Here is a 12,803-nt window from a genome sequence, read left to right on the forward strand (position 1 = left end):
GTAAACGGCTTTTAACCAATCGAACGATTGGTTTTGGACCACGTGACCCAACCCGGAAACAAACGGCGACGAGACCGCGCACACGTCGGTCAGCAGCGCGCTCTACTGGCCGTTTTATGCAGGATGCAGGAAGTTTTATTCTTTTTCTAGTATTAATTCCTGGAGTCACTGGTTGCCAAGCACTGGAACGCTGGAAACACTCAAACGCAGAGAAGTTTTACAAACTTTAAATGCATACTTTTTGTGTGGTGCGTGATACCGTGTCTCAACAAAGGTAGGACTAAACTGAACACTGGGTTAAATTCCTTTTGGGAAATACTTACATCCACTTACATTCATTTATTAAAAACGTCCTCTTTTTTTCCACTGATGGTATTTATAGATTGGTCCCTAGTGGGTTTCTATGATTGATATTTTAAATCATTTAATGTGTAAGTTGTTCTGGATAAGAGCATCTGCCAAATGCTGTAAATGTAGATTTGACCCAAAAATGTTCTAGATGTACAATTGCGTTCTCGCAGAATTGAAATACATTTAAAAAATTTAATTTGTGTGATATTCTTTACACCTAACGAAAACACTCTCAAGTTCAAGTTCTGCATGCAGGTCATGGCCCGCTCTCCGAGTTCTGCTTACGTAAAATTAAGAAAAGGAGTGAAAGAGGATGACTCTTCATACCGGGCGATGCTGGCAGCTCAGCGAGACGCTGCTGCTTTCTTTGAAAAATACGACGGGTTGGGAGCACAGGAGCTGTTGAGTTTCACCACGCATAACTGGCCGATGTGCAGCGACGACTTCGCCCTGCCTGTGGATGTGCCCCCTGGAGTCATAAAAAACCTGAAAAACTTCACAGACTCCAGTGTAGTGCTTATGGTGCCTTTGGAGGCCAACGTGCCTCTTGACTACAAAGTCATTCATCAGATCATTAGGGAACTGACAGTGGGCATCTACTGCTTTAACCAGGTCCCAGCTATTAGTCTGGAACCCAACTATGATCAGAGCACCACTTGTCAGCTGACACCAGCATACTGTGACACAAAAGTAGGGCAAATTTTGATCAGCATAGACTGCATGATAAAGGCTCTCTGGCATGGAGCATTCATTCCGAGAGACAAACGAATCCGGTTTTCTGATTTCTGGCGATCCAGTATGGGGGTGGATGCCAATGGAGATCCCCAGACCAAGAAAGACATGTTTGCAGAGTTTCTAACTGCAGGTGAGGTCTGTAGCAGGCAGTCGTGCTGTACACCTGATCTGACTGGTGCATATTTGCATAAGACTGGTGCATAAGTCTTCAAGAACAATATTGGTCACTAACTGGTCTTTTTTCCCCCCTTAATTAAGGTTTGATTGATGTCTCAGCTGACCCTTCTTTCCAGGGCATATACAGTGAGGTCATTCCAGACCCGATCTATGACCCTAATGACCCTGATGAGGAGACATTGTTTCACAAGCATTCAGAGAGCATCCTGTTAAAGATGACATCATATCTGACCTCCGTCTGTCAGCATGAGAACCTGTTTGTGTTTGAGGGAGCCTGCAGCATAGCCAGTGTGGTGCGGTTGCCTGAGGAAATGCTGGAACTGGCTTCTTTCCAGAGGCTTCAGCAGAGGCTGACCAGCCATGCTCGCCTGGTAAGAGAGGGCCTTGAACAGAAGGCCGAAACCTGCCAGGACCTGGCTTATCTCAAGATCATCACCTTTCTGGTTCCTCTACTGGTTGCTCTAAAGAAAAAATTGAAAATTCCAGATTTATCCCAGATGCTCCCATGCATATCAGGTTAGCAGTGATTAAAGCACTGATAAATATATGATTTTTGGGATATGAAATTCTCTTTCCTTTTATTTAGATGACAACTTAAAAACTGAGAGGGAGCTCCCACCTCTTATGCTTGGCCCGAAATTTTCATGCAAGCATTTCCCATATAAACAAGACAAGCTCTTTCACCTTCATGGAGGTATTGAAATTGATGTAGGGACACCAGCAATGGATGAAATCTCTAAGGAAATAAAGGTAAAACCAGGAAGATTCTCCTGTAATCTTTTACTGTTACATTTATTGAATAATCTACTTTATAGTTTCAGTTTTCTCTCAATTATTTGACTAAATCTGATTCATTTATAAATACAGGGGGCCTTCACAAGCTTACAGACTATTGCATGTGACTACTTGAAAGGCTTGTTTTCTCAAGAACCAACATACAAAGAGCATTTAGCCACACCAGTTAGTGAAGTTAATGGGAAGAGGTTGGTTTAAACACATTCTATTTGAAAATACAGCCATACAATATATATATGAAATGAATAATTTGATATACACATATATATATTTTAAATTCTGATTAATTTTAGATATTACATCTATATATATATATATATATATACACACACACACACACACACACGCATATGAAATGAATGAGAATTTGATATATATATATATATATATATATATGTGTGTGTGTGCGTGTGTGTGTGTGTGTGTAACATGTCTAATAGAACACATTGAACTATTCATCACATTTAAATAAAAGAATACTTATATTATCATTTATTGGTCAAAGCAAACAATGTTAAAACAATTAACTAAACACGTGTAAACCCACAATTAAATAATATTAGAATGGTGGAGATACAGTAGAAATATACAATCACTTCACTTTATATAAAGATATTGTTGTTTTGAGTAATCTCTCAACTGTATGTAATGTTCTGTCTCTGCAGATATCATGTAATCTCTATTAAGATGGAGTCCTTCTATGCCCAGCATAACACTTTTAAATGGTGGGAGGCACTTCTTTCTTCCATCAGAACCCTTCGAGCAAAACGGCTACCAATGACTGACATTCAGCTCCATGAGATGTTTAAAAAAACCTTTGGTTACAAGAAAGCCATACACTGCAAGGTATTTTTGGTGTGTGTCACGTGTCCCCAAAAAATGATCTAGCTGACTGAAATGCGCCTCCCTTCATGACCAGAATGTTGCATTTGGACTGCGAGTGGCGGCAGAGCGAGGTTTGTCTGCAGCGTTTCTCTCACTCAGTCTCAGGAACTCAGCATCACACCTGGGTGTCCTTGACAACCAAGGCTACTCCCTTCTTCACCGTGCGGCCGCCAACAACAAAACTCATATCATCTGCCAACTGGCTGCAGCGGGAGTCAACCTGAACCAGACCCGTAGGAAGCTCTCCCACGCAGGTCCTGCACAGCTTTGGGATAGGTATACACAAACCAGGTGACACAAACAAAAATATTTTTACTTTTATCATTCTTCTATTTCAGTAATGTCTGGACCCGAAGAGGAGAGAAAAGGCTTTGCTGGTAAACAAACTAAGGCAATAAGGGGAAATCCTGTCACCAAAAAAAAAAAAGTTGGTATTATATTTACAGCCTTGTCCACTTTTCGAGGACTCACACCAATGCACCAGGCAGCCCAGTGTGGGTCCCTGGAGGCCCTGAGCTGCCTGTTAGCATTCCAGGCTGACTACACCATTGTGGATCAAAGAGGCTGGATGGCAATCCACTTCGCGGCCTATTACGGCCAAGTTGCCTGCATTCAAGCTCTGTGCCGGAAAGATGCCACTTTAGTCGAAGTGCAGACATCTGCAGAGTATGTTGTCGAAAGATTTGGTGTTGATGTTAAGAGATAAGATTCATGCTGCAGTGGCCCATGAAAGCTTAAATTAGGCAACGTTTATGTGCTTGGACTACAGGTACCGGACCTCGCCGCTGTTGTTGTCAGCTACGTCGGGGTCTGTGGAGGCTTTGGATTATCTCCTGTCCGTTGGCGCAGACTGGAGAAGGACAGACAGTAAAGGGAACAACGCTGTCCATTTGGCGACTTTGTATTACCACATAGACATTCTTGAGCATATAATCCGTTTGAACCTGGAGGGGCTACCTGTGTGGACAGACCTCGTAGGTATGAACATTCACGCTTGGGACCATTCTGGGACTGGGACTGTGGACTAGATTTGGTGCTGTAGGGATTGTCACAGCAGGTACATCAACTCTGAGCAAACTAATACAAACTCTCTGAATGGCTTACATGCAAGAAAGCCGTGGAGATTCCCATTCCATCTTACAAGTGATTCAGTTCCAATTTAATGAACTTTAAGTTTAGTCAGTATCTTGCACACACACAAGCTCTTTATTATGTGTATCTTCATGCTGTATTTTGTATTGACATTGAGACTCCTTTGAAGATATGCTTAAGAGTGAAGACCAAAGGAAGCTGGAGATGTCCATCAGATGCCTGGAAGTTCTCAGTTTGAAGGTGGAGACCTTCTGGAGGAATATTATGGATCCAGGTGACTCATATGTCATCTCCCTTATGAAATGTAAACCTAACATGTAAATCTAACATGAAGCTCCTGCAGGTGGCTTTCCTGCGTTGGTGGAGATCCTCAGCAACAGGAAGCCCATGTTTACATGTATGGCTGCAGCAGTGGTGTGCCACATGTCAGAGAACATGCTGGTTTGTAAGACCCTGGTGGATCATGGGATCATCCCTGTGCTGGTCAGGCTCCTCAACAGTCAACACCCAGAACTCCACACCCGCTGCTCAGTCATTCTGTGTGATCTGGCAGGTCACAACAGACAATATCAGGACCTCATTGCCCAGCTGGTGAGTCACATTGTGGACTTACTCTGCAGTCAACGCAAGGCCAGTAGACCCGTGTCTGCAGAGTAATGTTCTTGTTCTTCATCCTGCAGGGTGGGGTCCCGCTTCTAGTCAAACTCTTGGGTTCCAGCCTGCAGGATGTGCTAGTGAGCGCTGTCAGGTGCATCCGGACTCTGTGCGTCTCTAGTCCTGAAAACAGAAGTGCAGTTGCGCAATCTGGAGGGATCCCTCACCTTGTGGAGTTCCTGACAGTCAAATCTGGTGCGCCATAATTTTCACATCGACTCACAAACAAGCCATTACATTTCAATCTGTCTGTCCTGGCCTTGCTATTTTGCTACAGACGTGTTGCAGGAGGAGGCTTGCTTGGCCCTGTCAGAGCTGGCCCGTGGACACAGAGAGAACCAGGACCTTATTTCAGGGGCAGGAGCTGTAAGCCCACTGGTACAAATATTACGTGGAAGGAGAGTGGATGCCCAGGTGAAGGCGGCTAAAGCCTTGGAGGCATTAGCAGACCACAATTTTGCAATACAGACCAGCTTCCTGAAGAAATCTGCAGCAAAGTATCTTCTCCACCTCTTAAAGGTCTTGCATTTTCAAACATTCGTTAGATACACATAGAATATTAGAAATACAGACAGAATATCAACACTAGTCTAGTATTCCTTCAATAACATCTGTTGAGCTAAGAAATTAATAATCTATAAAAGATTAATAATATATAACATATACAAAATAAGGTTCTAAACTGAAACAAAATGACCTGCCAATATAATGAGAAAATGTGACTTGTTTTAAGATGTATATTTAATTAAAATCTAGTTGTTCTTTTAAAAAAATAGACATGTTCTTTCTTTTTTATTCATTTGCAGGCTGAAGAGGTTTACCTTTTTTAATTAAATTGTAATTATGAGCTTATTCTAAATGTTACTGGTGGTGCACTAGTAGTTCTCTCTTTACAGGTGTTCCAGCTGGATGTTAGGGAACAGGGTGCAGTGTCCCTTTGGGCTTTGGCAGGACAGACCCTGAGGCAACAAAAACAGATGGCCGAGCACATTGGCTATCACTTCATCCTGGATCTTCTCCTATCGCCTTCTGATAAAATGCAATATGTGGGTAAGGCCTGTCCGTGCGACTTCCCCTCACTCTTGCATGTCGAGAAAGCAGAGCCTAGTCAACCTGTCATCCATTTATCATAAAGGGACTGTGTAGTTCTCAGGGAATAACAAAATGAAGCACCAAATGTAGTAAAACCTCTGCAGTAAAAAAAAAAAAAGTGTTGACAGACACTGGATAAACTGTGCATGGACTTGATTGAATGTCTCAAGACAGGCACAAGCGACAGGCTGCCAGTGTTTCCTGTTTTAAGGCCGCACTGGTCTGCTAGACTCATCATACGGGAATGAACGCAGTTGCAAAAGCCCTTGAGCAAATGGCTTTTCCAGGACAGGACAGGACAAAGCTGTGGCCTTGCCTGTTTGTGTTTTCCTGTGCCTTTCGCTGCTCCACCTAGAAGGTGGTGTTCCATGTGAGATTCTCTCAAATGTTGTGTCTGGGTGATGTCTGCAGGAAGAGAGTGGAACATTCCGAAGATGCTTTAAAACTGCATAACACCTGTCTTCTTGTAGTCTCTCTAGACGGTTTTACGTCTTTGCACTTTATTTTCGCAGATTTGTTCCATTTTTTTTTTGGTCATTGATTTATTACAGGTTGCCAGGGAGTGATAGCCTTGAGCCGGGAATGTCGCACCCATCAGGACGGTTTCTGTGAGGAAAACGGAGTTCCTCCACTAGTGCGCCTGTTACGTTCGACGCGGACTAAGGAAAGAACTCTTCGCAGCGTCATCACTGCCTTAGGCAGTCTGTGCATTGGTACTCCCTCAGTCAAAATCACCTCCGTAACCGTCTATGCCGTATCAGTTACCATTTGCGTGTTGCTCACATTCTCCTGTTTCATGCTTTCTCTTGTAGGTATAGCACACACAAACAATACCAAGAGCCAAAGGCAAATCTTTGAGGAGAAAGCCATTCCTTCTTTGTTAGAATTGTTTCAAAAACACAGCTCTCTTCAAATTAAGGTATGAGTAAAATCGCTATATAGAATTCTCCATTCAATTAACTCATCATTTTAACTTTTTTTTCTATTTATTGACCTTTTTTGAGGTCCAAGTGGCTCAGACCCTTGCCTGTGTCCTGCTGGGAAACCAAAAACTTCAGAGGGCATTCTGGGAACAGGACAAGTTCTCTTATAAAAGCCTTCTTGACTTGCTTCAGCTTCCAGATCAAGTATTGATGCATCCATTACCCACCACATTTATCCACTGTAAAGTTTCCAGTCATAAGTCAGTAGAACCCATACATTCCAGGAACTATTCAGCAATTTGGGCTGCACAATGGTACATTGTGCCATGATTTGCTTGATGAAGACATTTTATACCATACCTTAAGTGGGGTAGTTTACTTTCTTCACCCCGCAGTGTATCAAAGTTCACACAATGAACTCTTATTGTTGATATTGTTCTTAAGAGTTGTTTTCCATGGGGCGGTGGTGGCTTAGTGGTTAAGGAAGTGGCCCCGTAATCACAAGATTGGTGGCTCGAATCCTGAGCCGCCAATGTGCCACTGAGCAAAGCACCGTCCCCACACACTCCTCCCCGGGCGCCTGTCATGGCTGCCCACTGCTCACCAAGGGTGATGGTTAAAAGCAGAGGACACATTTCGTTGTGTCACCATGTGCTGTGCTGCAGTGTCTCACAATGACAATCACTCCACTTTCACTTTCATGTCTTTAAGGACATTTGTCTGGAGGCTGGATACGCCTTGTCTCTGTTTGCATACAACAACACAGCACAGCAAACAGCGATATTACAAACCGGGGGGATACCAATATCCATTTATGAACCTTTCTTGAATTCCAAAAATCTGACCGAAAGAGCTAAAGCTGGATTTCAGGTAGCAGAATAAAGCATTCCACCCATCCGCTATTAACCAAATGTCAGGGTGATAATGCATAACGCAAACAATGATTATTATGCTATCTGTATTAGATAGTTGTGCTCGCGAGGGTCATCACAGGGACAGACCAAGTGACACTGTCTGCTAGAGGAGTCACCGTCCTTTCAGAACTACTACGGTCACAGTCTCCCTGCACCGTTGTCCTGACGGGTAATATAGTTCCTTTCTCAGAATGCCTCTATTGAAGATTTGCATTTTAGACGATTTAGTACTGTGTATTTTAGTAAATACTTTTTTAAAATACTGTTTATATAGGTCACCTCAACGCCATGTCCCCTGTTGATAACAATTTTATGACTCCTCCGTCTCTCATTAATGGCATCCAGTTCGCATTCAGTCTCTATTATAAATGAAATACAAATGCTGCAGCCATATCTTGCAAGCAAAGTTATTCAAATGTGGCATTTCTAAAACATTACCCATGACTAAAACCCAAACTTCACTCTTTAGATGACTTTAAAAGAGTGACATTTTCTTGTCCAGCCCAGTTGCTGGCCAGTCTGACCCACACTAGAGCAGGAATTCCAGATGCCATGGTTACAATGGGAGTGGTGCAGGACCTTTCAGACCACCTGCATTCCAAAGAGGAAGAGGTGGTGAATTTTCCCGCATCGTTTCATAAGTTCAGCTGAATGTTAGTACATTTTAATTTTTTTTAATATTTAAATAATGAATATCCAACAGGTCCGCACTGCATGTGCAAGTGCCCTTGGATACCTGACTTTCAATCGGCGTGCCCATCGTCTGCTATTAGTGAAATGCCGTAATGCCCCGTTAACATATCACCTCCTGATGCAAAATCTCAGTGAAGATGCCAGGATGTCGCGGCTCTTTACTGATGACTTCAGAAGAGAGAAAACGGTGGGGCTGCCCTCACTCAGGTAGCCAAACCGCTGTTTTTGTATTCGATGTAAATTGCAATTACTGTTTCTCAGATTAACATTTTAGTCACCCGGTTAAATCTCCAGTTTGGAAATAAATGGCGGCCCACCAGTTCAACACCATTTCATGGGTAAATAAATCAGCTTTTTATTATAATTGTCACCAACAGTGGGTTCTGGTATTACAGAGGTTGTGATTCGATTTATTTGGGCTTCAGATACGCCCAGAAGAACAAGCACCATATCCGCTCAACCCAAACTCAGAGGGTATTTTGAAAGGACAAGGTCAGCCCCAGCTGCCCAGCAGTGCACATGGCGACGCAGCACTTCGGACCTCAGATCCAACTTGAACCTGGACCAGGGGAAACACTGACAAATGGACATTGCTACGCAGTTTACAAACAGAAGAACTGGGTTTGTTCATCCGGAAACACAAGCTACTTTTTTATCCTTATTTTTAAAGGAGGGACCTGGATTGCAGCATTCTTGACCTCTGCTGTAATATCTACACCAAGAGGAGCTCTGAAACACAATCAAGAAAAGACAACGTCTATGTACAAATCTATTATTTATACAATGAATGAATTATTTATCAGTCACAGAAGACTGCTGTGCATAAATAGCCTTTGGTATTTGGGGGTTTTACCACTTACTTTGGCTCATAGTGAACCTTCTCATCATATGACAATATGCCCTTTCCTTCCCTCAGTCTTTCAATTCCATTCCTGTGGGGAAAAAAACATGATGTTTTGATGAAAATTAAGCACAAAATCTAAGGCTTAAACATGCACTATGTGGTTTTAGGGCTGGTGGCCTGAGGGGTTAAGAAATTGAGCTCATAAAATGTGCATTAAAAATGAATCACACTGTATGATTCTATAAACCAAATTATTAATTCAGCTTAAATTGAAATTTATATTTATAGATGTTATAGTTTGTCATAAAATAAAAATGCACCGTTGAATAAAGGTTTAATTTGTGTCAGAATTGCAGAGAAGACATTTTATTTGTTTCTCAATGTGGAATACGAGGCACCTGCACTGAGAAAAGATTTGGTATGGTGTTGCAGCAACTGGTCAAATTCATGGTTACTTCATTCACATTTGACAAGCTCACCATGCTATCATCACTCCATTGTCGGTGCAAAATTTTGCAGGAGGACAACGCAGATGCAATCCAGTTGCATCTGTGACAATTCCCAAAGCCTGTCTAATGTATGAATTGCTTGCTACTCCCCCTGAGACAACCTGCAGAGAGCAGACATGTTATACACGGAACACACTTTGCACAAACGATTTACACTGAGTCATACTGAAGTGCTTACGAGAGTGGGGTTGCTTTCCGGCAGAAGTCCCTTTGCTTTACAGAACAAAATGGCACGATGGGTACGTTTGGCAATGTGAGAGGCTACAGTGTGTTGTGCTGCAGCAGCTATATCGCTGACACAGGACAACATGTCCCCTTGGTTTAAACCTGTGGGGAGGGGGGGGACAAAAAGTCTGAAAATCACCCAGTTATAGAGATGGAGGTCCTGATTGCAGGAATAAAAAAAAACTGAGAAGATTTAATTAGGGAACGTACCTTCTGCCATCTCTTGTTTGGTTATTGTCATCGTCACCTGGTTTCTGAGACCAGCAAAAGAGAAGTTGCAGTCATATGTCTGTCCCATTGGTGTCTTAAAATTAAATTTATGTCGGTCCCCTTGCTTAGCCAGAAATTCTATTGCTTGACCTCCACTCATTGAGGAACATTCCGGGTGATTTTTTAAATGCAGCCTCCTTGCAACCTGTACAGAAAAAAGCTGAATGCAGATGAACCCGTTTACCTGATGCGGGTGTTCTATCATTTCATCCTGCCAAAGGCAACTGCTCATGCTGCCATTGCACGGTTTTCAAAGTTTAATTGGAGTAGTTAAAGGACAATGTTTCTGGACAATAAAGTGTCATAATTAATATTCAAACACTGGTGGTAGGACAATCTGATGGCTGTTTCTGAGCCATCACAACATACCACTTGTGATTTATGGACGGTATGATAGTATAATTATTATAGAAACAAGTTGCACGTCGCGTTTGTACAGCTAGCAGGAACAGTCGCTGTAGAAATGGGCTGCGGTAGGAAATTCTGACAAGGTAGGACCATCCGACAGAACACCGGCTTACTTTGTCCAGGCTGTCCCCCGGAGCCTCGTCCAACGTTTGCCCCAAGAGAAGGAAGTCGTCGATCCCCCTGGCCAGGGCCAGAAGGGCGTGCCCTCCGGACACAAGCAGGACCAGGAAAGGGAACTCGACCGGCTCCAGCATCCTCACGGTCAGCGCATGAGCCTCCATGTGGTGAACGGGGATGAGCGGCTTCCTGTGGCGCCTCGCGAAGTCCGCGCTGAACGCCACGCCGACCCCGAGGCTCAAGGCCAGGCCCGGCTTCACAGTCGCGGCCACGGCGGCGAGGTCGCCCGGGGCTGCGCCGCTGCTGCGCAGCGCCCCGTGGACGACCGTGGAGACGTGCTCCCGGTGCAGGCGCTGGGCAACCGTCGGTATGATCCCGCCGGTCCTTAAACGCGCACAGAAACGCGGCGTTTTTTTTTTAAAGAAGGAAATTAAAGAGGTAGGACGCGCGGACACCTACTTTAGATGGACCTCTTTCTGAGAGTGCAAACACTCGCCGAGAATCCGGCCGGTTTCGTCCACGACGGCCGCCCCCGTCTCGTCGCAGCTCGTCTCGACTCCCAGAACCAGCGTGGAGCGTGGACGCCGCGGGAGCGCCGTGGCGCCCGGACACGCACTCCGCCCGGCGAGCCTGCTCAGCGTCAGCATCGCTCCCCGCTGCGGTTTAAAGGCCGTGGGCCAGGTTTGCGGCGCCCTGGTGTAACGACCCACGCGTGGTCTGCGGCGTGCGACGGACAAACCGTCCGCCCGGAACTCCTGAATTAAAAGGCGATTAAACGTCACTTGCAGGACCGGAGACGAAGCTACGAATAAAACATGAAGGCCAGAGATTAACTGGCGTGTGTGCCGATGGAAAAACCACCCACGTATCAGTGGGGATCTGTGGCGGAACCTTGTATTCTGCGAGTCGTTTCCGGACGGACGTCGTTCTGGTCGCACTCGGCTCGTGTTTGGTGACGCTCCTGGTTTCGCGTCGGCCGTGTTATTGAGGGTAAAGTGAAATATTAACAACTTCTTTATTTTATTTTCAAATCATTCCGATTTGTTCCCTAAGTAAAAAAAAAAATAATAATAATAATGGAGCCGCAGGCCAAGCGCAGAAAGGAGCTGGACTCGTGGGAGGCGCGCCCGGTCCTCTCCGACGCGCAGTCCGCGGACCCCGAACTGCTGGACGCCTTCGCGGCGCCCATCGTGGACAGGCGGGAGACGGCGCGCTTGGTGCGGGAGCTCGCCGCCGTCCGCCCCTTGCCCGGCCTGCGGCACGTCAAGCGGGTGCGGCCGTGCGGGGACCGCGGCAAGCCGCACCCGCTGGAGATACTGGTGTGTCTGCTCAGCGACGTGCCCGACGTCGAGGACCGCGGCGCGGCCACGCTGTCGTCCCTGCTGCCCTGCGAGTCGTTCGACGCGAGCGGGCTGGGGCAGCCTTTTCTGGCCAAGGTCCCCGCGAGTCCCCCGCTGACCCGGCCTCAGTATGAGAGGGCCAGCGCGCACTGGCCCACGTCGTTCCACGAGGACAAACAAGTGACGTCCGCCCTGAAGGGACAGCTCTTCACGTCGGCCCAGAAGGCGAAGATGCAGGAGTACATGGCTGCTGCGGTGAGGGCGGCCGAAGACGGGCGTGGCCGAGGGATGGATGCAGTGGGGGCTGTGATGGTGGATCCGGATGCTGATCGCATCGTCGCCACGGCGCACGACCTCAGGCACGGGTCTCATCCTCTGCACCATGCGGTCATGGTGTGCATCGACCTGGTGGCGCGTGGACAGGGCGGCGGGGCCTACTGCTACGAAAGGCACCCCGCCTGTGGGTTCGCGGGCCCCGGAATTAAGGGGGAGCAGAGATACATCTGCACGGGTTACGACCTGTACGTGACCAGGGAGCCCTGCGTGATGTGCGCCATGGCCCTGCTTCATTCCAGGATTGGCAGAGTTTTCTACGGATCAGCTTCTGCTGATGGCGCTTTTGGGACCAAGTATAAAATTCACACGCACAAAGACCTTAATCACCGTTTTGAGGTTTTTAAAGGGGTTCTGCAGCAGGTTTGCAGTGACCTTAAGTAGCTTTTTTTTTTTTTAATGCAGCCCCTTTTGCTTTATCTGGTTTTAGACTCCTATTAAAATTT

The 12,803-nt window shown here is 45.7% G+C and overlaps 3 protein-coding genes across 4 annotated transcripts; 2 read left to right on the forward strand and 1 right to left on the reverse strand.

Moving 5' to 3' along the window:
• The first annotated feature begins 167 nt into the window (after window positions 1-167).
• ankar (ankyrin and armadillo repeat containing) lies at window positions 168-9,361 on the forward strand. Of its 2 annotated transcripts, none has more exons than XM_028991772.1 (24): window positions 168-274; window positions 607-1,216; window positions 1,345-1,779; window positions 1,850-2,013; window positions 2,131-2,246; window positions 2,724-2,904; window positions 2,978-3,197; window positions 3,282-3,320; window positions 3,408-3,609; window positions 3,713-3,921; window positions 4,205-4,309; window positions 4,379-4,626; window positions 4,716-4,884; window positions 4,967-5,208; window positions 5,586-5,739; window positions 6,333-6,494; window positions 6,594-6,700; window positions 6,786-6,908; window positions 7,416-7,574; window positions 7,670-7,787; window positions 8,088-8,230; window positions 8,322-8,518; window positions 8,606-8,649; window positions 8,737-9,361. In XM_028991772.1, the coding sequence occupies exons 2-24, from the start codon at window positions 610-612 to the stop codon at window positions 8,889-8,891; spliced, it is 4,299 nt and encodes a 1,432-aa protein (XP_028847605.1). In that variant the 5' UTR covers window positions 168-274; window positions 607-609; the 3' UTR covers window positions 8,892-9,361. The 2 variants fall into 2 exon arrangements, with proteins under 2 accessions (XP_028847605.1, XP_028847606.1); XM_028991773.1 differs by having other exon boundaries at window positions 8,121-8,230.
• osgepl1 (O-sialoglycoprotein endopeptidase-like 1) lies at window positions 8,642-11,571 on the reverse strand. The gene is made up of 7 exons (XM_028991774.1): window positions 11,144-11,571; window positions 10,681-11,068; window positions 10,100-10,304; window positions 9,843-9,991; window positions 9,635-9,765; window positions 9,172-9,243; window positions 8,642-9,040 (listed from the first exon to the last, which is right to left on the reverse strand). Exons 1-7 carry the CDS (start codon window positions 11,329-11,331, stop codon window positions 8,956-8,958), a joined length of 1,218 nt encoding a protein of 405 aa, XP_028847607.1. The 5' UTR covers window positions 11,332-11,571; the 3' UTR covers window positions 8,642-8,955.
• On the forward strand, window positions 11,119-12,741 carry adat3 (adenosine deaminase tRNA specific 3). The gene has a single exon (XM_028991352.1). It carries the CDS (start codon window positions 11,761-11,763, stop codon window positions 12,739-12,741), a length of 981 nt encoding a protein of 326 aa, XP_028847185.1. The 5' UTR covers window positions 11,119-11,760.
• Window positions 12,742-12,803: the final 62 nt, after the last annotated feature.

The sequence above is a fragment of the Denticeps clupeoides genome, chromosome 9 (assembly GCF_900700375.1).
Source record: "Denticeps clupeoides chromosome 9, fDenClu1.1, whole genome shotgun sequence".
Lineage (NCBI taxonomy): Eukaryota > Metazoa > Chordata > Actinopteri > Clupeiformes > Denticipitidae > Denticeps > Denticeps clupeoides.

What these genes read in the sequence shown, in the direction of transcription:
- adat3 (XM_028991352.1), top strand. Translation starts at nt 11,761, where the DNA reads ATGGAGCCGCAGGCCAAGCGCAGAAAGGAGCTGGACTCGTGGGAGGCG.
- ankar (XM_028991772.1), top strand. Translation starts at nt 610, where the DNA reads ATGGCCCGCTCTCCGAGTTCTGCTTACGTAAAATTAAGAAAAGGAGTG. An exon ending in AGGACCTCATTGCCCAGCTG is followed by an intron (nt 4,627 to 4,715) that starts GTGAGTCACATT and finishes TTCATCCTGCAG; the next exon opens with GGTGGGGTCCCGCTTCTAGT. An exon ending in TGCATTCCAAAGAGGAAGAG is followed by an intron (nt 8,231 to 8,321) that starts GTGGTGAATTTT and finishes AATATCCAACAG; the next exon opens with GTCCGCACTGCATGTGCAAG.
- osgepl1 (XM_028991774.1), bottom strand. Translation starts at nt 11,331, where the DNA reads ATGCTGACGCTGAGCAGGCTCGCCGGGCGGAGTGCGTGTCCGGGCGCC. An exon ending in CAGAAAGAGGTCCATCTAAA is followed by an intron (nt 11,069 to 11,143) that starts GTAGGTGTCCGC and finishes TGCGCGTTTAAG; the next exon opens with GACCGGCGGGATCATACCGA. An exon ending in AAGGTTCACTATGAGCCAAA is followed by an intron (nt 9,041 to 9,171) that starts GTAAGTGGTAAA and finishes ATTGTGTTTCAG; the next exon opens with AGCTCCTCTTGGTGTAGATA.